The sequence below is a fragment of the Anopheles bellator genome, chromosome 2 (genome assembly GCF_943735745.2).
Source record: "Anopheles bellator chromosome 2, idAnoBellAS_SP24_06.2, whole genome shotgun sequence".
Lineage (NCBI taxonomy): Eukaryota > Metazoa > Arthropoda > Insecta > Diptera > Culicidae > Anopheles > Anopheles bellator.
In genome coordinates, this window is record NC_071286.1 from 30,455,401 (window position 1) to 30,482,895 (window position 27,495).

Here is a 27,495-nt window from a genome sequence, read left to right on the forward strand (position 1 = left end):
AACGTGTCTAGGACGGGTGACCTGCGTGGGCTTTTATCAGCACACGAAACCACCCTAAATGGCCGCCTCAAGGTCGCCGCCGTGGGCCGACACACTTAACCCAGACACCGAAGCCGCCTTTCGGCGCGCCCTGGACACGGGTGACAAATGGGCCACAAACATGGCCGTCGGTGGTCGCTGCTTGCTGTGGGTGCGTGACTCACTATTGTAATTATATTACGCCCCCGAAAAGAGAGGTGCCCTCTGGGTGCGCTTTGAGGACCTACATTTACCTGCCGTTGGCGCGGCGCTGGCTTACCGACTTCTGCCACGTTCGTAGAAACATCTGAATCACAAGCCTTGATTTCCGTTTCCTCTATCGCGGGTAATCCTGCTACGAAGCGGGGGGTGTCTTCTCGCCGAGGATTTTGCCTGGCCGTGAACACGTTGCGAACACGTGTGCCCGAGTCGGTCCTGGGGTTGTGGTGGACGTGGCCGAAAACCTAAAATGTAAATACTTGACCTGAAAATCGTCATTTCATTACCGGCGCTGCTGCTCACTCTGTTTGCGTTGCGGACCAACCACTTCATTGCGGTTCACGTCGAAGTGGTGGGACTCCTAGTTAGACCCTCGGCCTCCGCTTACCTGTCCCGCTGACTGTTTGGCGGTTGCCAGCCCACGGCACCAGCAAAACAACCAAACGCGAAGCAGTCACCACCTTGGTGGCCGCCTAGCAATTAGCAAGGCGACGCGCGGTCCGATCCTGCCTGCGTTCGCTAACTCCTGCCCTCTTTGGTAGACCTTTGAGGGGGTCCTTTACGATAAAAGTGCCGCTTTGATGTGTTTGTGTATTCGCTTGTGTCGCAGCCAACATGTCGAAGGGACATGAAAGAGAAAGAGAGAGCACAGGGCACGCAGCGCACACCAATATATCGACACCCCGACGGCCCAGGCCGAGTCAGCGTCGTCGTCCCCGAAGGCTGCGATATCCTTTTTACCGTTACGGCGCGCCATACCAACGAATCTAGTCAGCCTGGTCAGTCAGTCAGTCAGAGTGTGTAGTGAGGTTTGTTTGCAATTGATCGAAGCAACCTTAGCCAAGTCAGTCGGGACAGTCGAGAGACATTCTCCAGCAGAGGTTTAGGCAATTGGTCAGTGGGTCGGAAGAGACAGACGTGTTCAGGAAAATTCGAAGATCTTTCTTGGTGGATAACTAGCCTGCGGTCCGACTGGACAAAGTGACACTTCGCTGTAAGAAGCCCTCCGTGGAATCGTGCATCGTCTTCATATCGTACTGGTGAACTTCCTTAATTGATGTGTGCCCTGTTTTTACCCTTTTTGCAGAGTTCTGAAACCACCGGGCGGTGGCAGCAGTGATCTTTTCGGTTCGGACCTGGGAGCTACTCCGCGCACCATGAGCAAGAACCGCATGCAGTCGAACATCTTCGCAGCCCCATCATCTGGCGCCCAGAAGAATGGTAAGAGATCGATCAATGATTATAGCAATTTGCCTCGTGCCCTAGAGGACCACCGGAACCTCAAAAAGAGGTGCCATCATGGCCGATGATATGGTTGGCCGTTTAAAGCATCAGAATACGCCGTTGTTGTAGCAGCGAAAAGTGCGTTTGTAAGCCTTCCGGGGTTTTTGTTTTTCCGTGAGGTCCGTACGTGTGCGTGGTGTTCCCGGTTTTCCCTCCTGCAACGGGAGCATTATCCTCGGAGAGGGTGCGCATCCTGTTCGTCATTCATTACCCTACCAATACAAAGGTACACCGACACCCGGATCGACGATCGCATTCAGCGAGGGGTCTGCGCCGGGGCTTTCGAGGACGGCACTTGGCCACAGGAGGAAGGACCACGGTGTGTGCAGAGTACAAACGGCGGAATGTGTACCCCTTGTGTTTGTGCTGTGTGTGCGGATGGACGCATTTTGTTTACGGTGTGCGCTACCTTCGGGTGTGTGTGTTGGTTTGGTGCCCAGGTCTGGGGTGTCCTGGGTATAATTTTGCAAAGTTTTGTGGCCGTGTTTGTTGGATGTCATCAACACACGGAAGAATAGTATGGTTAGAAACGGTGTTTGAAAAACAAACTTTGTTTACGATGCCCAGGGGAATGCCCCCCGCGATTGGTAGCATAGCACCACAGATGGGAAGGACATCGAAAGAAACGAGCGAATAATTTCTAATGAAACGTGCCAACATTAACCTGCTGGGATAACGATATGACAAAAAAGGAAACAATGTTAACCGGTTACGGGTGGATAAACACTCTAACATTTCTCTTTGCTTCTTATCATCAACTCCCTGCTTCCATTTGATCCGATGGAACGAATAATGACCACGACATGCAGTCTTCCGCCAAGGAGTTCACCGATACTACCTGCTTGGTACACATTTTTGAACACTTTCTTGTTCTTTTCCTCTCCTTTAACGTTTTAAAATTCATCACTAGAGTCCGTTCGTTAGTTTTAATGCCTCCCAAGTACTCCGAATAATGCTTGCCAAATCGTGCTTGCTCGCTTCTCCGCCTTTTGTTGTGTTTATACATTTAGAAATAGTACCTGGCGACTGTTTTATAATGTTTCGTGTATATGTTTATTTCAGCTCGTAGCTGATGTTTTTGGCTATATTTTTTCTAAAGCGTTTACCCTGTTACATGTAGTTTCTCCAATTTTCATCTGTTTTTGTGACTTTTTCACAGTTTATTCTTTCCCTTTGCAACTCTAATGTAGTTGTAAAATGTACCAATCATTTGTCGTATTTGTTTATCGTACCAAATCAAGTGATTTTCTTTATTATATTAAGGGGTTTCTTTTTCTTCTATTTCCCCACAAGATGGTTGTTAATCTTTGTAAATCCATCATTGTTCCTCTCAAACGCCACTCTGTGGCTGTTTGGCCCCTCCAGTTTGTCTCGTTGGCATTATCTTGATCACACGTTTGAAGTAATAATCATCTTGTAAAAAAGGTGACAATTGTTTCGGCGAAAACAATGGCCAAATTGATGGTCGGGCGACGGCACCCATTCTGTGATGCCGATGGACCAATTTTCCGTCGGTGGGGTACGTCACGTTATTATTTGTCGTTAGCAGGCAATCTTACCATCCTGAGCAGATAATTTGGTTCCGCGGCCGCTGCTCCAGCCGGGGGTAACCTTATCTCTCTCGCCGGAGTCTTCAGCTTCGGTGAAGGTTATTTTCTCGTTTCCGTAATGTGGCCATAATTTTGTAGGTAACTCCTTCGATGTAACCTATTGGTGCGATCTGTCGTGAAAGGTCGGTTCGCGGTTCCTTTAACCAGGGCCGCTCAGGTAGAAAATTGGCACCAGTTAATGATATTTAGTTTACGTTTTTTGGTTTCAAACTGTTGTAGAGAGCGCTGTAGAGAAAGTACTTCCCACAGATATCCGTCCCGGCGATCGGTTTACGTTGCAAAATGGCCTAGATTTTTACTCCCAACCTTTTTCGATTGAATTGTTAGAAGTTGTTTCGCTTTTAGCGAGTGCCTTTGAGAAGATGAGCACGCTAGTTGTTCCCTCCGTTTTGTTAGTTGCTGCTGCCCCCGAATCGTTCACTCTTTTGGACGCATGAAGATATTTGATTTCGATTTCGTTTGTTAATCGTCAACCGAACGGACCCCGCGACAGAGACTAATACTAACAAGTGGTTTTCTTCTTCGCAACCTCCCGGGCGGAATGATAGGCTCAGAAACTCCACGCCGTACCGGCAACGGCGGGCAGGACTCGCACAACCGGCTGTTCGGTGAGCTGGACCGTCCGTTCACTCCGTCGAAGAACCACATGAAGAGCAATCTGCCGATCGGTGGCGATCACACCGATGGCCGCAAGCCGCAGCAGAACGGCAAATCGAACGGCGTGGCACACCAGAACGGCAACGGAACGGCCAACGGACATCACACCAATGGACACAGCAACGGCAACGGCCACATCTCGTCGGCCTCTTCAGACAACGGATCCAGCCACAGTAAGTGCACCCAGTAGTTGGCCACATTGTAGCGTAGAAGGCGCATCTCAGAAGACGCATCCGTTCTGAGGTGCCGTAAGGTTGTTGTTGTTCGCATCGTCCTTGTTCTTAAGGCCCTAATCCCCAAGGTGACCCCGTAACGACTGCGCTGGAGCATCGCCAGACACAGTGGTGACTTCAAATCACCGGCATCAGATCCAGTTGAGATCCATTTGTCGTTTATTTAGAATCATTTCCAATGAGTGTGACTCGAAAGAGAGTTTCACTTGGTCCATTCGTCCATGCAGTTTTGTGTGCGAAAATACACGAAACCTCGTGACCGTGAATTTCGGTACGGCCTCTCTCTCTCTCTCTCTCTCTCTCTCTCTCTCCCGGTGGTGGTTGTAAAAAGCGATACACAGATTTATGGCGCCCTGGCATATCGGTTCCGGTTCCCTTCACGGACTCCCCGGAATGTTGTGTCGATCCACAAAGGCGACGACAATTGCATGAAAGACCTGCCCGACCGCGTGGAACGGTTTCGGATCGATGAGAATGACACTGCCATCGTTACACTTCCCGATCGTCACCTTCGATTACGCGATCATTAGCCACGGCATGAGACACGACCGGCTGGGCCCGTGGGTTGGCCAATGTTCGCGCGGGAGTGACATTCAAGATTCGCGTGGAAGTGCTCCGGCGTGGAATGGCGTCGAATTTTGCTCTCCATCCGTGCGACGGCGCCATTCGTCGGCGGTGGCCATTGTTTTGCTGTTATGTTTCGCTTCCTAATTTACCTCCAACACACTACAGTCCTCCGTCGGGGGACTTTGGCTTTGGATGGGAGATGGCAGCTCCATCATCCCCATCCAGCTTGATCCATTAGGGCCCCTGGCGTAATCTCGAAACTCCAGTAGGAGCATGTAGTTGTTGTTCTCCGCCAGCGGGAAGGTTAATCGATTTCTTGTTCCGTTCTTCTTCCACGCAGTCTTCCTGAGGAGATTAAGTAAGTTTTGTGAACGCGGGAACAAACGGCACACACGGTTGTTCACTCGCTCACTACGGGCGGGAGTAGATTTTGTTGTTCAGCTTTTCCATCCACAAATCTTAGAGTTGTTGAATGCAAAAAATCATTACTTTTATGTCACGTCATTATTGTTGACAAAATTCTTTTCAAAATTCACAAATTTTGTTTTACTCTTTTGCCCTGATAACTTACGAGACTAGTGGTTTACATTTCACCATGGGCCGAGGACGATGCATGGAGTTGTCGTTACATCCAATAGAGCTTCTTCCCATACTCCCGTGCATCCTAGACAAATTAAGTCCATATTTTCCATCGAACATAATGCATGACCAGCACGCGGACAACCTTCGAAGCCAACCGGTGGCGATCAGTTTCCGAGAGCCTTTCATTTGGTGCGATCGTAACATCAAACAAAATTAACCTCATTCGCGAGCCGTGTCTTCATTCCTACCGCGTGATCCGGCGCAGCATAATTTCCCATTATTGGACAAATCGAAACACTAGACACAGTTCGCTAACCTCCCGCGAAGCTCCCGGCTCCCAGATAATCGCTGACATCAACCACCTACAAGTTCAATTCTTGTGCAACTTCTTTTCGAGCCCCAGTTCCGCTTGCTTGACGATCTTGACTGAGAGAAGCCGGAGAAGTCTCACTCCGTCTTCGTGAGAAGATCGCAGGTGGCAGGTTGATGACTCTATCCATGGAAGCGATTTCGCACAGCACCTTTAATTAGTTCTCGATCTTTAGAACACTTGAAGTCGCCTCTACGATGGAGAGCCTAGCCCAGTGCAAAAAAGTAGCCCCGGCTGTGCGGTGGATCAAACATTAAATTTTTTATGAACGAGGGATAAGCATTTCACACGATCCAATTTTTCCATCCAATTGATTTTTCACGACCCAAGAGTCAAACAATTGTTTTATTAGTGAAGTAAATTGAAAAATTCCACACCAACGATCAACGATCGTTGATCACCCCGAATCTTTCGCGCTGTACAGTTTCCTTTCGCGTTAATAATGTGCACCTCTGCTACATGTGATGTAAATTATCGGAACACATGATCGTGATCATCCCGCCTCGGAGCGTCATTGCATCGGATGCACCACTCTCATCCTTGCACGCACGTGTGTGCTCTCCAAACCAGCCCTGTCTTTCTAACCAGGGGAACCTGAATGTTTCGTTTCTTCCGGTAACTGCTTAACACCACGGCTCGATCCCTCCGGAATGCGCTTGTTGTCTACTGCTCGCCGGATGATTGGCCTGCCTGTGCCATGTCCGATCTGTGTTGCCCTCTTTTTCTTGCTACCTCCAAATGGCCCCGCGCGACCACATAATAAGGTAACGAGGATGCATCGCCGGATTCAGCCTATTCGTCGCAATCACAGTCATCGCAGCAGCAGCAGCAGCAACAGCAGCCACCCCAACAGCTGCACCTGCAACAGTCGATGGCCGGTCCCGGCGGTATCTGGGCCCCGTTCGACGGTGGCCTGGCCGTGCCGGTGTCGCCTCGGCGCCATCTGCAGCAGTTTTACCCGAGCGGCGAAACCCTGAATCCGACCTATGCGTCCAACATTAATCTGTGCATCAGTGACGATATCATTATCAGCGTGACGGAGCACGACGAGGACGATGCGGCCGGCGCATCGTCCTCGCAGCTACAGACCAGCTTCACCAACGCCAAAGGTAGCCCGAGAGAGAACACTCACGGCGAACGGCGAACTCACACTGGCCTTCTTCTTCTCACCTTCTTGAGTTCTTGTTCTGTGTTGATCGATTGGATTCAAATGTTGATTGGACGTTGTTTGTTTTAGACTTCTTTTACTGCATGTTTTGCAACATTCTCGTTGGTGTGTGACGTTTTGAGTTTGACTGGAAAATGTTCCATTTACTGCTTATGCTTTCGCATGCTCTCTTACGCTGTTACTCTGCTCGCTTTCTGCTTTCACTAACCCCCTGGTTCGAACGAACTTCAATGCTTTTCTTACAACACACCACCCACCACACACACATCTCTAGCATCGCCGCGATCACCTCGCTCGCCACGATTTGCGCAACGGAACCCAGTTACCGGCAACGGAGTCGAAGACTACGCCGACAAGCCACGGAAGGCCAGCTCGAGACGTGGAGCAGTAGGAGGTAAATTTGTGCACTAATTCTGTTTTCCCTCTGCGGGCACAGCGGTTTGTGGTGTTTGAGTGTTTGGAAGATTAATCACGCGCGCGCACAAGCAGCTTAACCGAAACTAAATGATCATCGACACTATCTCTAACTAACTAACGGCACCGCGCGTTCGGGCAATGGTTCATCATTTAATGGTTCAGCAAAGGGCACAATAATTCAATTCTTTGAACATAAAAAATAACGATCCTTACAAATGGTGCTTGTGAATAACTCTAATCCACATCAATCAACAGCGCGCTGCTAACTAAAGTTTTATACTTTCTTTAAAAGAACACCTTATTTTGATGTATCCCACCCAAGACAGGGGCCCAGTGTCCGGTTTGGCGTGAATGTTTAGATTAATGTGATGAAACACACCGACGTACAACTTTTAACCTTTGCTCCGTTTCGAAAGGATAAATGAGGTACCGGAAGGGACGAAAGAGACGTCCCATTCGGGAGTACTAGAAGCCGATTGTTTCCGACACCATTCCGACCTACTAGTAGTGAACGCGCGTCGTTAACATTTTCCTACGATTGTTTCGCTTCTCCGCTTCGCAGATGGCAATCCGATAACTGGGGAAGGATACAGCAAATCGAACGGTGCAGCCGAAATCAACACTACGGTGCCGTCGCTGAACAGTGGAGGACACGTGATCAACAAGAATCGCATCCCGCCCGGTGGCTTCTCGTCGGGACTTTGGTAAACAACGGACGGTATAGGAGAGGACGCCCCGGGGAACCGTGAATGTGTGATGTGTTGTCGCCGTTGTCACCGTCGTTTATCAATTTTTGTTTCCTTTCCAACTACGTTTTCGAATATTTTTTTTTAAAACCGAGCATCCTCCGGTGTCGTTAAAAAGCCGCCGCAGTAACCAAGAGCAATAATAATACTAGCACGACAGGTTTGAAGTCTATTCCATCAGACGCACTTCTCGTCCTTAAAATCGAGAACCTGATCGAGTCCGTCGAACAAGAGCGAGTTACCGGGGGAGCCGGATCGAGTTTTGTCCCCCAAAAAGAAATTACAGTTGGATAGGAAATGAAACCAGAAATGTAATATCGATATGTAATAACAATAGAGATCCCACTATGTGACACTACGACATACACCAGTAAGCGTGTAATCATTTGCATTTTCCCAGAGAAAATGGAAATAGTCCGTAGCCCAGAAAAACAGTAAGCCCCACTCAGTAAGCCCTTTCGATGTACTGACGACACCGCAATTAGAACCCTGCAAGTCTCTGGGAATGTCAGTCTTCTGGAATAGACAAACCGATTGCAATCGAGATGGAAATCGAACAGCGAAAGACAAGGCCCTCGAATCAAACGAACGATTTATGTGAAACGACAAACAACAAAAAGAACTTTGAAAATGTTGCAACATAACACAACACCGTACCGCAGATAGTTGGTGTGCATCAAACGATACGGATAGAGAGGGAGCACAAGTTTCGGAAGCAGCGTCACTGAAGGAGCAGGAAAGTCAATTTGTAAAAAGAGAAACAAACACAAAAATTAATAGGTTCTGAGTGCGGAAGCAAAACAAAAAAGAAACGAGATTTCCGGAAGCGAAACGAAACGAATGTTGTTGTTGGGTGGGTGGGTATTTAGGGAAAGGGAAGAAAAACGAAAGCTCTAACTAATGGCACTATATCTCCATGAAGTAAAACAATTCTTGGTATTAACGAACCCCTTATATAACCACACACGCAAGCAAGAATCGAGAATTGTTGCAAGTCAACCCGACAAAGCGTAGCAGCAGCAATCGGTATCGGTAAAGATCTAAAATAATCGTTAGACACAGCCCCCGGGCCGGCAACCGTGGGGCGGGGGGACCGGCATCAGAATGCGTAAAGGATGAAAGTTTATACACAAACACACGCATATTTATCAGAGTGGCAGGCAAAAGATGTAGTTATTGTGAAAAGTTGACTTTAGTAACGAAAGATTAGTGAAACAAAAAGAAAAACTATAAAAACATAGTAAAACCAAAAGAAGAAAAGAACGAAATGAAGCAACCACATTTCTAGCGGTAGAGACGAATTCATCCAGCGAATTCCGGCCAACCTCGTAAACGATACTCAAAGAGAGTTGGAGCAAGCGATTTCTCCACAAACTCCTCGTTTTTCGTTTCGAATTGAGCCCCGAACGAGCGCTGCGAGTCGCGCCTGAACGTAAGGATTGGTAAAAAAAACTTATCTATGATTGGCCTTAACACAACACCCCCCTCTGGTAGGAGTAGCACCCTTTTCTACTTCCAAAAAAAGCAAGTTTTGATAATTGTTTACGCATATTGTTTGCCATTCGAAAAGCATTATATTGAGTGTAGCGCGTCGTCCTAACGATTATTGTAGGTTTGGTAAGGCAACCCCCTTCAAAACACACACATGTGTGTGCTGCCTTTGCAGTGTCCTGTGGGAGAAGCTTTGCGGATCCGACCGAGTCCACCCGAGAGGGTGAAAGAGTACGAGAAAGAGATATATATAAAGAGCATGCAAGGCAGCAGCAGTTGAGACCACTACTGATGGTACTTCACACGTAACTGGACACGGTTTCGGGCGTATGCCCCTGTGCTCCTCGTCACAGGAGCGAGCACCCCGCTGCTGCCGGTTTGGTGATGAAATGTGCATTCGATTGCAACTCTGCTTGCTAGTATATAATTTTTATAAAATTATCAGCTATATAAAAGAATGGAAAGCATAGAATCCCCAGGAGAAGGCCCGAGGCGGACCGCGCGCGGTGGCCCGGACAGCAAACCGCGAATCGCGAGTCATCGCGCTTGCAGCGATGCACAAGATCGAATGGGAACAGTTTGTATTAATGCATAAAGTATGGAAACATCATTTAGAGTTGCCTTGTGTTTTTCTTTTGTTTTGTGTAGTATCGCGCGCTGTCTTTGCCTGTATACTCTTTTCACACACATAAAGTTTCTTCGTCCTCTTTTTTTGCGTTTCGGGTTTTTTCTCCCTACTGCACACGACTTGTGCTAACGTCCGATAAAGTTCTATTTGCATTTATGCAGCGGGAAGTGTGAGCTATAGATGGGAGGGTGCACGCGAAAGTAGTGTGCTGCAGGGCGTCGGAAATACTGTTGCAAGTTGCACTATTTAATGACAACAATAATGTGTGTATCTTCGTAACCGCAACTCCCTTGTACCACCCGTGGTAGCGAATTGAATTCTTTTGTCTCCTTTTGTAATAATACATTTTAATTTAATACACTATCGTGTTTCATTTATTGCCATCCGAACGTGCCATCCGAAAGTGATTTCGGCTCCGTCGCACAAATCCGAAATTAACGGTCGGTTCGAAATCCCCTTGTTCGTAGCTGGTGCTTGCGGTCCATTTTTGTTCAAAATTATAGCAGCATGTAAGCAAACGTCACAATTATGGTACCACACGCTGCCATAATTTTGACGCCGGCCCGAATGTCAAAAACGGCTGATCGCTGCGACGGCGCCAAAATGCCGGTTTGTTTGTGCCTGGAAAACGTGTGGTAATTGAGTGCTTGAAATTCGATGAAACTAAGCCAATGAAGGCAATCATTCAACGTGTAACATCGGCCAGCGTTACGGGTAAGTTGGTTTGAGGTCCGCCAATGTTCGCCAGCTCCTCTTCCGTTCGCCGATACGATTTCGTGCGCTGTTTTCAGTTTGCGATGAATGTGTTAGCAGCATCGGCCGAGGGCTGTGCGTTTTGGTGGGCATCTCGACGGACGATAACGCGAACGATGTGGACTGGCTGTAAGTATTCTAGTGAGTACGCATTACGCGGCACACGATGGACTAATGCAGTTTGTACAATCCTTCCAGAGCCCGCAAGCTGCTCAACATCCGGCTGTTCGAAGAGCCGGCCACAGGCAAACGGTGGATGCAGTCCGTGTCCGATCAACAGCTGGAAATCCTCTGCGTCAGCCAGTTCACATTATACCACCGGATGAAGGGAAATCGTCCCGACTTTAGTCGCGCCATGCAAGGACCCCAAGCGCAAGAACTGTACGGAACGCTGCTGCAGAAGTTGCGTGAGCAGTACACGGCGGACCGCATTAAGGACGGCGTGTTTGGGGCCATGATGCAGGTGCACATCCAGAACGATGGACCCGTCACGCTGGAGATTGAATCACCGCCGCAAACGGACCAAGAGCGACAGAAACTGCAGCGCTCGCAAGGACGCAAGGCGCAGGTGAAGGACTTGCAAACGGCACCGGCTGGTGGCGAGTGAGTCGTGCCGTGAAAAGCGACCTGAAACAGTGCCCCCGGTTTAACCACAGCTATTCTTTAGGACCCGGTTACTATCGGGCGAAACGTAAAGTAGCCTTCTTTGAAAGGGGAACTGAATTTGGTAGGATGGTTTGGTGCCTCGAACGTTCCTCAATCGTTGTGTTACTGAGCATCATGTTCAGTCGAAAAATAGGTCAGCAATCTTTTTATGAGGTACGAAAATGCAGCGCCTCCGTAAATTGGTAGGGAACAATATGAAACAAATCCATGATGCAGAACTTCAAATTAAGAACATCTCCAATTTGGCGTGTCAATTAGCCATCGGACCACACGAAAAGATGTTTACAATTTATGAGGAGCATAGGGATCTTGATAACAGCGAAGAGTTGACGGTTTTTGCTCTGAATACGTTTAGTTTTCGATTTTTAGTAACTGTTACGTATGGCCGCAGGCAATTTGTTGCAAACACGGCAAGACAAAGAATTATTTTGAAGTCGTTAATCTTACCTTCAGTGAGGATTAAAAAAATATGTATTTCTTGTGTTCTTATCGACCTCGTTTACACGTAGATCAGCTCGCGCACTCCGCGCTGGGTGAACTTCCGCTCCAGCCGATTTTGCCTCCTTTTAGCCGAAAAAGCCGTGAAAGAAGCCAAAGAAATAGGATGAACCACTATTGTTAATTCAATAGGTCCAAATTCTACTACCAAGGAAGTTCGGAAAAATGCCAATTATATAGTTGATTCCCTAAAAGATAGATATTTTAAAGTCAGAATAGGGCAAACGGATTCAATAAGAAAAGTACAAGAAAACAGAGTTCCACAAGGAGTTATACTATCGCCTATATTATTCACGATCAGTCTACAGTCCATTCCCAACACCTTCCTTCACTCAATTCCCAATAACATACAGACTTTTATGTATGCGGGCGATATAACTCTTGTCTCTACCCATAGAAAACATCTTCAAACAGCTCTCCTCTAGATCCAGAAATGGAATAGCTTAACAGGATATGAAATCTCAGCCTCCAAAAGTAAAATCATGTTTCTATGCGATAAAAAGACTTTCTCAAAAGAGGTAGACAACTAAAATGTAAAAATATCCAAACACGTCTAGTAACGAAAATTAAAACAATATGAACCAACCTATTTCGTATGTCAGGATGTGGGAAATACAGAGCAAATCGGAAAACCCTTGTTAGCATTCTCAACCAATCTATCATAATGCCGTCAAAAAAATGCCGGGTGCTTTCTGCACCACCTTGTCGTGTTCTCTACGTTTCCAGTGGATGAAACTAATTTGTACTGCTACTTTCGGCTCTTCTACTGCTCGTGCTGCACGTTCTACCTTTACTTAAGACCGGATTTAACCAAAAAATAAACCCTTCCGTACAAAATGCTACGGAGTATTCAAAAATAAACTACCTCAACGAGGTATTAAAATAAATAATTCACGCACTCTTGGATTTCCTTTATTTTTGATCCGCAAAATCTCGTATTATTACTATTAATTTGTTTGAGCTTGAAAATCATGTCCACTCTTCGAAACGGAACCGGAAAAAAATATCGACAAAAATTTCTGATTGATTGATTGAATTTCTGACTGATTTTCTGAGTTCGGTTCCAAAAATCCAGAAATCGAATAGGGGAGCATGATCAGGCTTACTGGCAGAGGTAGCGTAAAAGCTGGTCTCTTGCATGCACCAACCAAACAACATTACATACAAGCTTGCATGTCATTTTGTACACAAAATTTTGATGAAAATCTTGTAGGTAACATTGCATGCAGGTAAAAATATTGCATGTGGGGCGGTGTGCAACATGTGTGCCAGCGGCGTTCGGGAGACTCCAACGGTACCTCAAGCGAGGAACACGATTTTTCGAAGAGCTACCTCCGACCAGCTCATGCTAGCCTATTACTTTGGCCGGAATTTTGCAAACGAAAATTTTGTTCCCGAAATTTGTTCTGGAGGAAGAAAGCAAGTTTTTACCTTTTCTATTTAATACCATTTCGGACCGTTTTAAAGCAAACATGAAAGTGCAAATTACCATTATGTTCAAAATACGAGCTATTTTATTGAATGGGCACCATATTTACAGTAGAAACGCAGATTCTTTTCTATTGTACACATCACTCAAAACGTTTCCACGGCTCGCCAGCGGGTGAGGAATCTTTCCAACGGTGGTCGCTTGTCCTATAGAAATGGAAAATGAAAGAAAAAAAACACGAAAAGAATCGTTCAGTGAGCTATTCACTTTCTCGAACCAACAGGACATGGTTTTTACTTACCACGTTTCCGCCCGATACACAATATTGCAAGAGTTTTAGAGACCGCTTTGGCTAGAGTTTTATACATTTTAATAAAACAACGTTACAAAAACCATGCAGACTAGTTTCAATAATATTTTCTCGTATATTTCCACTCAAGTGTCAACTTCTGCCCCTATAAATCGTCGTTTGTTTTTTGCTCTCGTTATACCAAGCATTCGGCGTGCCCGGGCCTCGCTGCAACGGTCTAAAACAATCGACTAACTGTATCAAATCCCACATCGTGCTGGGCCGTGCGCGTGATAAATTCCTCATCTCTCATTTCTCGCTTACAACTTAGAAATCGCACAGAAGTTACTAAAATAAGAAGGCAAATCAATTCACTACTTAAAGTCTAGTCCAGGGAGTTAAAATTATTAAATTAAATAAAACCATCTACAATGTGTGGTTGTGTGTCCTTGGGGATGATCGCCATCTACCGTCGTAACTAAAATTACACCCTAAAGCGTGTGGTTTAACATGCTCCAACGATCACCTGAGCTGAGTGCTTCTCGTCCGCGTGCTCTGCGCGTTCCTTTTTTTTGCAATATTCAAATCCTTGTGTTACTTTATCTCTTACATTTTTCCACACCGTGTCACTTGTGTCGCGAGAGGGAGACATTCCCTAGCGCAAGTCAATTCCTTTGAGTAACTTTTATTAAGTGAGGGAAAAGTTAAAACCGAAACAGAAACGATAACATCACGCCACCCACCACCAGAGCGGCCTCAAAGGGACCGACTTTCGGTTCTTTTGCCTTCGCCCTTTGAGATAAAACTCTCCCTCCGCCGGAGACCGAGCTTTCCCGAGCTGCACAGCGCAAAGTTTATCCCTTTTTTAACCGTGTTCTATTTTTTTCTTTTACGAGCTCCGAACGCTCCACAAACTCCCACGGACCCTGGCCCGGATTTGAGCTTTATTTTTATTTCCGTTTGGACACAAGCGCTACCGGGCGTTTGTTGATCTAAAAAGTGGCCGGCCACCAACACGGGGTGGTATGAAAAGCGAGAATTAATGAAAATCACCCTTCGGGGAGGTGAAGAACACACTTCTCAACAACGACAACAACACACGGCGGCGGAGGCCCCTAATCTGGCGATCTCTGATTTTGAAGCGTTTTTCTTTAATTCTTCCATTACAGTGGTTGACAAAACAAAATGAAATCGCCTAGCACCTAGAGGGCCGACCGGGAAATGGATAAACAGACGGGTACCGAGAAGCGGAGTCCCGGCACAAGAATCAACTTTGCGTTCCACGAACACACAAATTGCGAATCGTTCATGCTCTCTCTCTCTCGCCCTCTCTCGCTGTGGCCGATTTCAGAGGGTATGTTTCTGGGAATCCGTTGGTATCCGTGCTCGGGTACAATTGCAAACATTGCTTAATCGCCCATCGAAATGAATCCATTTCGAGTAAAACAGCAGGACATCATGTTTTGAGCCCACGCAAGGAGCTGCAGACAGATTTATGAAACACATACGCCCTCGTCTATGGCAGCCGCTTTGTGACCAACGAGGTGGGCCAATAAGCAGTGTAGCTAACTATGATTCCAAATGCCAAATTAGAGTTCCATTAGTTATGCGATACTTTTGCAGCAATTGGACCTTTTTCTGGGGGTGGCCTCTAGACAAAAGGAGCATCAGGTGACCTTTAAACTAAGAGAGCAAAATTTACAACTCTTTTCGTCAACCTGAATTTAAGATAATTGAATATCAGTTGATTTTTGGAAACCCCGAAGAGATCTATTTTTGAAAGAATTACACCAAAATGACTTCTCTACCTAATAATGCCACTGAATTAAATTTTATATGCGACAAGAAACTAGCTACCTAGAAGCAAACGCTCATTAAAAGTTTTTAAATTAAACTAAAAAACGTTAAACGAATGAAACGATCCATGCTTCTCTACTTATTGATCGCTGTCGCCGATGCCGTGCTGAGTAAAAGAGGCACGCAGCGAACGGGAGGAGCGTGCACCCAAATGGGTCATAATGAAAATTAAAAATGCATTATGCTTTTCTGTGGGCCAGCATAAAAAAACGAACGGAGCAGAGGCATTGCAAATAGACAAAAAACGTACCAATTATCCCCGGTCCACCCAGCGCCCAGAGGACCTATCTGAAACGTTACCTCATCCTCAGCATCGAGCGGCGCTCGGTCTCTTCGGAGGATAAGTGTCTTCCGTACGCCGGAGCCGGAGCAAGTAAGGCACTCGGCCAGCGGCTACCGTAAACACCGTGCACCGGGAAAGGAAAGTGAAACGCAGACGGCAGACGCTAACGGCGCACGATGATAAAGTTTCACTCGTCAAACTATCGCTCCGGGGTGCATCATCATAATAATAAAGTTTTTCCGTCCGTTCGTTCGGCTCGCTCGCTCGGTTTATGTTGAAAAATGAAAAATCAAACAATCAATCCAAATGTTTGCACACCAGCAGCAGATTGATGTAACTTTTCACCCGGCCCTGGGTGGTGACGATGATGTTATAGCTTCCTCATTCTATGTAAGCAGTAATATAACTTGATCAAAGTAATCCTTGCCATTCGCCTTACTTAGCTCGCCTTTTTCTACCGCTCTCTACTCCGAGTTGGTGTGTATGTGTGTGTCGGTGTTCGGGTGTTTCGAGTGTTTACATTTGTTGTTAATTGTTTCGTTCAATATATAAGCTCATCATTTAGATTGATCAATTATACGCGCGCGCAACGAGATACTTCGGCTTCGGCCACCCCTTAACACGCTCGGTGTACGTACCGCGCGTGGTGCGAAAATAGTGTTCACTTTTGCTGCTATTTGATTAGTATTTTAAGTATTCTTTTCGTTTAAATAAATTCCTCTCTAGCAAGGCTGAAACGGGGGTCTGTTGCCGGTCTGTTTTTGGCGCGCCGGAATTTGTGATAGTATAGAATTGCCATCGCGCCCTGTAAATATATAATATGTATATCCATCTCTCTCTCTCTCTCTCAGACTCACTGTGTACCCAAATCTAGCATCTTTCTTCGTTTAATCCACGCTTTTTTGATTTTCCATTTCCCGCTTGGACACCAAACCAAAGGACATCTCATCAGTATCGTGTGTGTGGGGTGAAGGTGAAACAAACCGAACTGGAGTCGTAAATTCTCGTGTGCGGAGTAAAGTGCAGGTTCCTAGCAGCTATCTTCTTTGTAACCGTATTGTCAAAAACTTCAATTTCGTGTCCAGGACGCGCCGATAAAGTTAGTGCCGCGAGCCCGCTGGAGCCCGGAGTTTAGTTTTAGTGTTTCGACATTCGTTTCTCGCAACACGATACACTCCACGTCACTCCATTCACGGTGGCGCACCCCACACACGTGGGTACGCAAAACGGTCGGATCGAGAAGCCTTCGGAGAACCCCGGAAAGAACTTTATCTGAGGCATCGTCTCTCGTTGGCGGCAAGATTGTAGGGCCCGGCACCGTTTTGCACTGCCTTTTTCTCGGTACTGCACACAAACTGTACGACGAACACGATGGCGGCCGGTGCCACAGGTGCACCGGCCCGTGCGTGAGCTTCTTATCGGAGAGTGGAATGTTTTCTGCATAACTCAACTGTTCCGGTATACCACACGCGCCACTGGTGCAAAGGGTGATTTTATGCTTCACTTTGAGTGCTCGGTGTTTGCGTTGTTACTTTTGCGCCTCTTCTTTTTTCATCCTTCCGGTACACTTGTGCGCGCTGCTTCTTGAGGCCAGGCCCCTTGGGAGGCAGCACCAGCTCCCGGCACTAATAATAGTTGAAGGATACACAGTCCTTTCCGCTTTCGTTTCGCGGCTCCGTCGCTGGCGTGTTGGTGTTTTTTTTTTATCTCGTATGCTGCTACTCGTAACAGGGTTTGTTTTTGCGATTTAATCGTTAGACATTGAAAGATTTTTGTGTTTTATTTTTAGAAAAAGTAAATACCTTAGTCTCGTTGCTGCGCTTTCTTACGATATTTTGCTTCCGAGCGGAATAATGGTGACGGTAAGGCGAGTGAAGCCGCGGAATGGAATGTGTCTGTTGCAAGTAGCAATGTGCACTTTGATTGCACTATAGAACGGTTGTGGTGGGGCTACCGAGAGTATAGTAACTAAGTTGGCGGTGGTGCCGGTATTCCTTTTCCACCACAACACAGTACGAAGAACCATCACAGTAGACATAGTTTGATATTTCTCACGATGTGCCACGAAAAAAAGGATTAAAATTTAACAGACGAATGTGCGGATGAAACCGTTTCTTGAGCAAGACGTTCGATGTGAGTGGGGGTCGGCGCCTTTCGGTTGGTGCCTTCGTCGAAACAGTGAAAGCGTCTGTTTAAAATAAAACCTCAAACACTACCGGTGGATTTTGGGGTTCGTGCAATGGGGGCTGTTGAGTGGTGGTCTCTCCATGCTACTCGCGAAATTCACGGAAAGCTCGTCTTAAGCGCATTAGTTCGTTTTAAGTATGTCATTTTGTTAAGTTTGACCGCAGTCCTTTGCATTCGTTACCGACGTTGTGTAGGGTGTGTGAAATCTGCTTTCGCGTATGTGGAGAGTTGGTTACACTTCAAACGTAAAACCTTAAGTAACAAGGACGTCGTGGTATTGCCGTTGGTTACTAATCATTGCGCTTTCGCAAGTCGTTTGCACGAATTCCCAACAACGAACGTGTGTCGTGAGGACGGTATTGCAGTTTTCTTTAACGTTGCACTAAAGTTAACGGGGGGATTAAAATTTAAATAATGTACAAAAAATATTAAAACAAATTGATGTCCTACTTTACAACATAATAGTGCAGGAGCTGCGGTGTCCTTGCACGTGGACGTGGGTTTAAACCTATCTTCTTAAGCTTATGGATGTCTTTACAAAGAATGTTTTCTTCAAATCGATGGCAATTTGGGAGGCATCTCCTCGAACAGCATAGGATCGAGGATCACTGAGGAGCATCGAGGAAGGTGGAATAAATAGAACTGAACGGAGGGCGTTCGATATTGATGAAACAAATGAATGGCAAACGGTGGTTCGTCCAAAAGTACACAGAGCTGCTCATCTCGATTAACACAGAACTAGAAAAGGACAAAAATGATGAAACAAGTACAAAGAGACATCCGCAAACGGTGTGCGGGATTAGCGTAGCATCGTAGGTCCTCACCGAGCGGAGGGTCAGACATAGACCTAGCGTAAGCTTCTAACACCCTAACAGTATGGGAAAGGCAGCACTTTCATCATTCACATCGCCCGATTCCTCCGCTTTTTTTCGTTTGGTTCCTCCGGTTGTTTCAATTTTTAACTAGTCCCTGCCTTCCATTTAGCCACCGCTGCCGCCGTCGGTTCCATTTCGCCTTGCTTTACAAAACATTGGACCCTGGTACGCTACATACAAGTTCTACATTCCGTTCGTCCGTTCCGTTCCGTTCCGTTGATCCGTTTTCCGGCTTATCGTTTAAAGTACATTTCCGCTTGCATTTCCTCGCGGCCAGCTCCACGGCTCCTCTTACACAACGATTATCACATATTTGAGAATGGTTTTCCATCGGGTTTTGATTTGCCCGGGGGTTCTCGTGCGGCCCCCCGTTTCCGGTTCTGGTCACCTTACAGCTTGGTTTACCTACAACAACGAGGTGTCCTCCTCCGGGCGGCTGCTTCACACCCAGACACCGTGAGGGTTTTTGCTCGTCGGCACCGCGTTCTCTAGCTGCCGCGGGGAACCGATCATCCGTCGGGTGCTGCCGGGTTTGACGGAACCAACTACAAACATAGAAAGGCAACGGGAACGGTTAATGTCAGCGATTGTGAGGGCACTGAGTGCAGCGAGAAGGGGAGAAAGATGACAGCGATGAAGGCAACTCAGAGGGTGATTTAAATCAAAGAGGAAAATAATTAAAAAGAACTAAAACAAACGAACACCAAACCAAACTACATGAACAGTAACCGATATGAAATGATAAAGAAAAGGATAGAGGAGTGGGCGGAAATGAGGCGGATAAAATAGCAGCAAAAAAACAAAACAAATGGACGATTCTTACACTCGGACTCACCTTCCAGCAGGTGCCGGACCTCGTCGGCCGGCGGCACCACCGCCAGGCTTTGCAGGTTGACCTCCTTCATCTCGTGCACCAGCCGCTCGACCTGCTTCTTCTTGTCCGCGATGGCCGCCTCGAGCTGCGACACCTCGGTCCGCAGCTTGTCGTGCGCCTTGTTCGCCTGGTCCGCGCTCTGCACCGCCAGATCGATCTCCACCTGGAGCCTGTCAACTTCACACATTAGATGCCGTTCCAGCAATTGCTGTCGGTTCGGATCGTACTGTCGGCTATACTTGCGCTGCTCGACCAGTATCTCGTCCATCAGCAGCCGGATGCGGTTCTTGCACTGCAGCAGCTCCGTCTCGCTGTTGGCCAGCTTCGACCGCAGCAGCGTCAGCTCGGACTTGAGCGTTTTCTCCTGCTGCCGCACCAGCTCGCTCTCCTCCTCGACGTACTGGAACGCCTGCAGCTGTTCGCTCGTCTGCCGGTACAGGGCGTCCGTCTTGTTGATCTCCTGCGTGATCACGTCCAGCTGATCGAGCTGGTCGCGGCTACGGCCCTCCAGGTACAGTATCTCGGAATCGTACTGAAATGATCAGACGGAGAAAATTAGATCGACAGTCACTATCAACAGTCAGCCATCCCGATTCGGTGCGAAGCGACTAGCACCACCTGAACCGAGGAGCACCTGCAACGTCGGACCCTTCTCCCCGGAGTTCGCTATCAGCACAAAACGACGTTAAGTGCACGCCATTGGCACGCTAATCGGACCGCTGGTCTACGATAAGTGGGTGAAGTGGATTGGAAAAAAAGCTAAGCCATTTACAACACTACACACCGCAACCGCCGTCAACGGTTGGGTTGGTTTTGGGTTGGAGAGGCCAATAAAAACGAGGCAACGGAGCATAAGAGGGAAAACTTAAGGTGAGCCACTACACAAGAGTAAAATCATCGTCAAATCGGCATAACGAAGCGCTGGGGCTGGGACCACTTGACGAAGCGCCAGCCTCTTGGCGGGTCGTCGTAAGGGTCATTGTAGCGACCGCGATTATCGCTCTTCGGGAGAGAGTGAGAGATACCTCCACCGCTCGATGCGGAGGAAGTGTCCTGGTGAGGGCGGACAACAGCACGGTTTAGCTTTCATCTCCGCTGTGCAACCGAGGGATTGTTGCTAGACACGTATTTTATGATATTTTTTCAAAGCAAAGTAGTTGTCGTCGAAAGAAAGATTGGGGCAAAGATTCCTAAGAATCGGAAAACAAAAAAAATAGGAGTGCCGTTTGTTGACGATGGAAAAGTAATAAAAACAGGAACTCAGAATCAGAGCAAATAAGCATTAAGGTTTGGCAAATATGTTGCTTGCAAAAATGAAAATAGAAAAATGAAAATAGTGCAACCAGTCATGAAAAACACATCCATTGAATGTTGTAGAAACATCATACAACAAAATTTGTTTAATTGAAACGTAGCTATACTCAAGTGGACAACATACACGTATTAAGTTGAAAAAATGAAAAAAACATCGCAATAAAGCATTAAAAATACTATGAATACTGTAATACACTATTAAACAAACAACGACAACAATGACAGCAGCAACGTTTATCAAGCAACGCATACGCAAAACAGGTTAAAATAAATAGAAAAAAGAACATTTAAAAAACAGTTTACAAAGGACGACCGAACAAAGCCTGTAAAGCCTATAATGGATATAAAATAAATTAAGGCAAAACTAAACCTCCAAAATGTGGCTAAGTTAATCGGTTCTAAGCGAGCAAATGAATCACTAATTTTGTGCTACAATAACCGAAAAGGTTCATAGCTAATTTCCAACAACCAACCAAGCGGTCCGTACCCGTGAGTTCTTCAGCAAGCGTGGAGCCCTCCGACGCCGCTAACGAGAAAGGAGAAAAGATTAAGACTTTATGTTGATAGTATCGGGCAACGGCCACAAAACCGCCGGAAATCCGCCCCCCCGCAGCCAGATGCAAGGATCCGATAACTCGGGCTCGGATCGGAAGAGGAACCAGGGGGGCCAATAGAAACATAAACAGAGGGCGGTTACTACAAACTAGCTGAGCCCACCCCAAACCGTGGCCGTTAGGTAGGGCCGCGTGGGTAACCGAGGTAACCCACCTTCGAGATGTCCGCCTGCTGGGTATTGATTTTCTCGCGCTGTAACTTGATGAGCTGTATCAGTTCCCGGTAGCCGGTTACATGCTGTGGCAGGGTCTCGGAGGACCCACCGCCGTTCAGCAAATTGGTCTCCCCGGACGGACCCGGTTGGTCCAGTAGGGGCGGCGCCGCCCCTGACGGTGACGACGAGGATCCGGCACCGGGGTTGCTGCTGTCCTTGTCCAATTTCCTGCCCGTGCCGCTACCACCGATACCACTTCCGGCACTTCCGGTGCTACTGAGGCTGGTCAGGGTGTTGCAACCGCCGTTCGTGGAGTAGCTGCCGCCCTCGAGCAGCCGATGCGACAGGGGACTGTTGCGCGGTGGCGGTGGGTCACGGTACGGCGGTGGCACCAGGGCCCCGTTCGACGAGATGCCCACGATGGGCGAGTTGGTGGTGGGCCCACTCCCAGTGCTTGAACCGTTCAGCAACAGGTTGGCACCGCCGCCGCCAGTCGAGCTGCTGATGCTGCTGATGCTGCTCGTGTCCAGCTGATGATGCTGATTGTCCGCGCAACTAAGGCCGTGGTGATGGGGCTGCGGTGGGGTGTGATATCGCCCGAGTGTCCCGTGATGGTGGTCAGCCGACTTCATGGTAGCGCCGACGATAACGCTCGACCCGCCACTGGAGGGCGCCACCGGACCGCGCTCGTTGAGCCCACTGCTGAACACCAGGACCCCGTTCACCTTCCGATCCAGCGAACTCCTCAGGTCGGCCGCATTAAACTCCCCGACCACGTTGCTCCCGACATGCAGTGGTGGTGGCGGGGGGCCGCCCTGCGTCGCCGCCGGCGCCTGTGTCGGTGGCGTTCCGGTGGAGTTTCTGCCACTGCTGCCTCCGCTGACGGATGATGGATGGGATTTGGGTTTCTTGATTACGCTCGCGTAGGTCGCTTCCACGGGTTGTGGGTGGTGCTGTAGGTGATGGCCACTAGCAGGCGCCCCGCCGACGCCACTCCCGGCACTGGCTCCGCTGCTTCCGCCGATCCCGCTGCTCGTGCTCGTGTGGTTCGACGACGCGGAACTGGCACTCGAGGTGGAACTGGCACTGCTGCTGCTGCTGCTGCTGCTACTGTGGTCACTCGTCGTCCCGGTGGCCGTCGTCGTCGTCGTCGCCGCCGTCGACGCCGCCGTCGTCGCCGCTCCTTTCGTGGAGTTGGGCGAATGCCGGACGTTGTTGACATTGTTTAGCTTTTGTTGTTGCTGCTGCTGCTGTTGCTGAACGAGGGCCCTCACGATGCCCACGGTTTGGTGCTGCTGCTGCTGCTGCTGAGGGTGATGTTGTTTCTGCTGCTGTTGCGACTGTTGGTGTTGCAGCAGCACATGGTCCGGTGCCGTTGTCGTCGTCGGCCCCGTCGTCTTGCCTTTCGATGTCTCGTGAGACGATCTACGGGAGATAGTGAAACGGGGACAGTAATTAATTGTTTGTGATTGGTTTTCGGTGCGCAGTGAAACGGCCCAAGGGGGATTATGCGGCGGGTGCGGTAGTTCGGAGCAAATGGTGCATCCTGTTCCGGCCGGCGGCAAAAGCAATTACGGATACTACGGATGATATAGAGCGGCTTCGGGAGGGCCGCACGTGCCCAAGACACCGACGAGAAGCAGCAGTCCGTCTGTCCGGCGGTGGCAATAACAAGTCCCATCTACGAGTCCTTGTTATTGCCGTCGAAGCGTAATCGGGCATCCGGCATGATGCACCGAGAGTGGACACAGTCAGCACACAACAGGCAACGGAGAGGTGCTGCTTGCTGCATCGTTGCAGCCGGAGCATTCTGGATCCACAGACCGATTGCTTCGGTTAATTTAAAGTCCATTTGCTGGCCCTTTGTTGGTTTGCCATTTCATCACTTTTGCGTTCCATTCAGTGGTTTCTAATTGAACCGAAATGAACTGCTCGAAAGTGCTCGAAACTGCTCGAAATTTCTATTGCGATTGGGAGATCTGTCAAAGGTGATCCCTATTTGAAGCGAGCGTAGTTTCCTCCAACTTTTAACGCAAAAATCGTTAGATCTTCTGCTGTGGCAGTGATAAAACCACTAACACGGTGCACGTAAAAAGTTATTACGATCGACCCGCGTTGCATTGGGCGTCGGGCCGTCTCCCGACGCAATGCGCCCGTTAACAGCTCGTGTGTTTGCTCCAATTTGTCTCCCATCCACGACACGGCTCAAGCAAAAACCATGAGAGAACGAGAGAGAGGGTAGACATTTCCGGTGAGCGATTAAAGCGGAATTAAACAGCCCGGTGAGCAGCCCGCGGCCACGTGTTTTACGAGCCACGCGCGGCAGATTCCTGGACCCCTCCCAGCCACCGTTGGATTCCTGCTCGTCCCTGCCGGTAATAAATCCTTCGCTCTCTCGGATCCGCTTCGCCCGCTAAAGCGCCTGGAGTGGTTTTAGGTTAAGTAACACTCGAAGAAACAAGGTACAGCGCCCCAACCATCGGCGGGGACCACCGACAGGAAGTTGCTGGCACTGAAATGAGGTGTATGGGTGTGTGTGTGTGTTGGGCCGGTAAGACAGTGACACTCGAAAGCGTCAATTTGTTTACCGGGAAGCCGGCCGAAATAAATGGCGTCATGTAGGGGCAGCAGCACAAGAGGCTGGCCGCGTCAGTTTGACGTTTTTGGGTCGCTTCAAAAGTTTTCACGTTTCATTTGAATTGACGAAAAATTTAAGAGGTCTGCCTAAATAAACAAAATTGTAGGTATTATGCTACCGAAAACCCTCAATTAATCCAAGGTATACGTTTAGAAATCTAAGGTTTTCGTTAACAAGCCCAGAACTCTGGCTGCCTGCCCAAGAACAGTATTCCTCAAGAAATTGCCTACGAAACATTGACACATGTGATGGAAAATACCAAAAAGGACACATTTGGTTACCACGGCCAGAGGTGGCCATTTGGCACATTTTCTTGGAACAAAATAAAAGGTTTTTTAAATGAACAGCAAAAAAATAATTTTGTAATGCATTTTTCTTTTAAGAAACATATGCTTCCTCTTCCAACATCGATTCGTTCTGTAATATCTGTATCGATTCTGTATTGCTTTGTGCTGGTTTGCCCTTGCGTTTGAAACAAAATATGTATATTCAAGTATTAATTTGGTTTAAGTCTTAAGGTCGTAAAGAAAGATTTGGCATTAAACCATTAAAAAAACTCATTACCGAATCTTCTTATCTGGTGCTACACTCACAATTTTCTACGTGGGGCCACAAAACAAACATGGTTTTGGTCCTGGCCAAATTCGCATCACTTTCGCACCGGCCTAACATTCCTGCACTACCACGAACCAAGAGCATGTATAATGGGCAAAGGTGAAAAAGAGTATGCAAAACATCTACCCAACGCATCCTGCGCGTCCGACACATCGCCATAAATAATGCCACCGTCCAATGCACACAAGCAGAGCGGGGTGGGGTGCCGGGAATCGTCTGGAGCCCGCTGCCTAATGATGATGGACTTGTTCAAATTCGGCACCAGAAGACAAGAACCGTCGACGATCGTAGCAGAGCCACTGGGAACCAAAATCGTCGCGTCACTGTGCTCGGTATGTGTGCATTCCGGGCTGCCGGCGCCCATTTATCAAACGGATCGCCACCATCGCCAATTCATCACGTCCACGGAGCGAAACCTCCGTCGTCTGGCGAAGAGTTGGCCAGCCAACATCGAACGAAAACTTGAACCCGAACAAGTTCGAGGGTCGGAGGAAAGTGGCGCTACTTCGGGACGTGTAACATGATTTATCAATTTTCCACCATTTTCGAAAGTTGCCAAACCAAACGAGCCAATCATGTCGCGCGTGTGTTGGTTGGTGTTGTAACGAGGAAATTGAATCGACCTGTGATCTCACCGTCGAAAGGCGTCGCGTCAAAGGAAGCGAGTGACACACCGCGAATTTTCCGAGCACCTACCTCCGCATGAAATTACCGAGACACGGGCCACCGCATCCCCCGAGGGGTGGCATAAATTTCCCAAGGAATCGGAATGCCATCATGCCCCGCCGGCGGGAATGAGACCCGTGCGTACACGTAAATCATACCACGCGGAATGCGCTCCTCTTCAGTTCCTTTTTGGGGCGCACAAAATTCGGTCCCAAAGTCGGACACCTTGGCGCGCCCCTTCGGCAAGTTATGCATGTCCCGCCCGCGCGCTTATCATTCGCAAAATTCTTTAAAATATATATCGCTCCTCCATGTCCGGGGGTTGGTGGTCCGCGTTTTGGACACCTGCGGCGAAACCAGGGCAGGTGTCCTTACCAGCCGGCCTGGAAAATATTCCGGAAACGGAAGGTCGCGATGGGCCGCTTCGCGAATATTGGGCCCCAAAAACAAGGGACAGGTTTTTCCGGTAAAGTTTTCCATTCGCAGACCTGGCGTTGCGGGGCAGCGGGCTTCGAAAACATGATGTCACGGCGACACCTTTCGCGTATAATGCGATTAAAAACATTGGCACACCGCAACGGCACAGATTCAATTAACACCTTAATCGAATTACGGTGGGCTCCGGAGAGGTCCGGGCGAAACCGAACGGAACATGCATCGAACACACACGGTACCTGGTTTGTGGTTGGCGGTACAACGTGGCGCTGTGGTTGCCGACGCCGCCGCTAACGGAAGCAACGTGAGCGACCCCGGGTCGGTGTCCTCTGGTTGGTCCTGTCGGTCCTTCCCTTTGCAGTGCATAAAATCGGTTAGATTACACTGTCCCCGTCCCCGGGTGGGTGGCTCTAATAGCAGGTCAGGCCGCCAATCGACTGGCGTTCCGATCCGACACTGGGAACGCATCGTTACACGCCCATCGACGCGATGGAGGCGCCTGGTGTTTGTTGAGAGCTCGAGTGTGTCGCGGGACCGAAGTGGTTAAGGAATCGGTTCGCGAGGGTGCTTACGGACAGGCGGACGGAGGGCTAATCCTACGTAATCCGTACCCGATTCTAACCCGCCGGCTCGACAACAACATAATCGGTGGGGCATTAATGACTTACTTTTGCTGGACGAATATGAAACGGAAAACAACCAACGACGCTAATGTTGTGTTGTCGAGCGACTAATCTGCGCTGACGAAGCGCACCGATAACGTATCAGCGAGCGAGAGGGATGGAGAGAGAGAGAGGGGGGATGGATGAGTCCCGCGTGTGTGAGTGGCGACAAGCCAGCTAACAGTTATGAGCTTATGTGCGCTCCGTTTGGTTTTTATCGTATTTTTGAACCTTTTTTCGTCGCCCTCGATTCCGAAGAGCTTTGGGTTTGAAAACCAACAGACGTCGCGAGTTTTATGGGACAAAAATGGAAAAAATAAGTTACACAGCTCAAATTTACTGGTTATGCAAACATTTTGGGGACCATTTTCGAGCACTAAACGAGGACCAAAGATTCGGGATGTTTCGGGGTTTCGATATTCAGCGAAGCACCAATTGATGTTCACGATTATATTCGATCCCACGATAAAGCAATTTAAAGCTCTTTATGTAAAATATATGAACTAAATTAATTTAAATTTCCATTTGAGTTTTTTTCCATCACTTCATTTCAAGTTTTGAAACTCTAACCCATATTTAGAAGTTCAGATTATAATTCTTTGTCCTTTCACAAATAAAATCTTTAAAAATATAATATTTCAGACCGATTGTGTTTTTGTTTTTCTATTCTATTTTGTTTTTCAACTAAGTAAGTT

The 27,495-nt window shown here is 48.1% G+C and overlaps 3 protein-coding genes across 7 annotated transcripts in view; 2 read left to right on the forward strand and 1 right to left on the reverse strand.

Annotated features, from left to right (window-relative positions):
- Positions 1 to 8,232, forward strand: part of LOC131212346 (microtubule-associated protein Jupiter) — a 33,942-nt gene extending 25,710 nt beyond the window's left edge. The window contains exons 3-8 of one of the 5 annotated variants that reach the window (XM_058206178.1): positions 1,325 to 1,458; positions 2,331 to 2,366; positions 3,680 to 3,961; positions 4,929 to 4,946; positions 6,983 to 7,102; positions 7,688 to 8,232. In XM_058206178.1, the coding sequence (XP_058062161.1) occupies positions 1,325 to 1,458; positions 2,331 to 2,366; positions 3,680 to 3,961; positions 4,929 to 4,946; positions 6,983 to 7,102; positions 7,688 to 7,833 (736 nt within the window). In that variant the 3' untranslated portion in view covers positions 7,834 to 8,232. The remainder of the gene's footprint in view (positions 1 to 1,324; positions 1,459 to 2,330; positions 2,367 to 3,679; positions 3,962 to 4,928; positions 4,947 to 6,982; positions 7,103 to 7,687) is intronic. The other 4 variants (XM_058206179.1, XM_058206180.1, XM_058206181.1 and 1 more) reach the window with 4 other exon arrangements.
- Positions 8,233 to 10,604: 2,372 nt separating this feature from the next.
- On the forward strand, positions 10,605 to 12,710 carry LOC131209487 (D-aminoacyl-tRNA deacylase). The gene is made up of 3 exons (XM_058202567.1): positions 10,605 to 10,704; positions 10,782 to 10,872; positions 10,942 to 12,710. The coding sequence occupies exons 1-3, from the start codon at positions 10,662 to 10,664 to the stop codon at positions 11,348 to 11,350; spliced, it is 543 nt and encodes a 180-aa protein (XP_058058550.1). The 5' UTR covers positions 10,605 to 10,661; the 3' UTR covers positions 11,351 to 12,710.
- Positions 12,711 to 19,268: 6,558 nt separating this feature from the next.
- LOC131207357 (GATA zinc finger domain-containing protein 8) overlaps positions 19,269 to 27,495 on the reverse strand; it is a 42,170-nt gene continuing 33,943 nt past the window's right edge. Inside the window, exons 3-5 of the mRNA XM_058199968.1 lie at positions 21,784 to 22,663; positions 19,663 to 20,233; positions 19,269 to 19,372 (exon numbers count right to left, since the gene is read on the reverse strand). Coding sequence (XP_058055951.1) covers positions 19,269 to 19,372; positions 19,663 to 20,233; positions 21,784 to 22,663 — 1,555 coding nt within the window. The remainder of the gene's footprint in view (positions 19,373 to 19,662; positions 20,234 to 21,783; positions 22,664 to 27,495) is intronic.

Bases quoted from the DNA above. Each gene is read 5' to 3' on its own strand.
- LOC131209487 (XM_058202567.1), top strand. From the start codon at position 10,662: ATGAAGGCAATCATTCAACGTGTAACATCGGCCAGCGTTACGG. The intron at 10,705-10,781 runs GTAAGTTGGTTT...CGCTGTTTTCAG, and splicing joins AACATCGGCCAGCGTTACGG to TTTGCGATGAATGTGTTAGC. The intron at 10,873-10,941 runs GTAAGTATTCTA...CAATCCTTCCAG, and splicing joins GCGAACGATGTGGACTGGCT to AGCCCGCAAGCTGCTCAACA.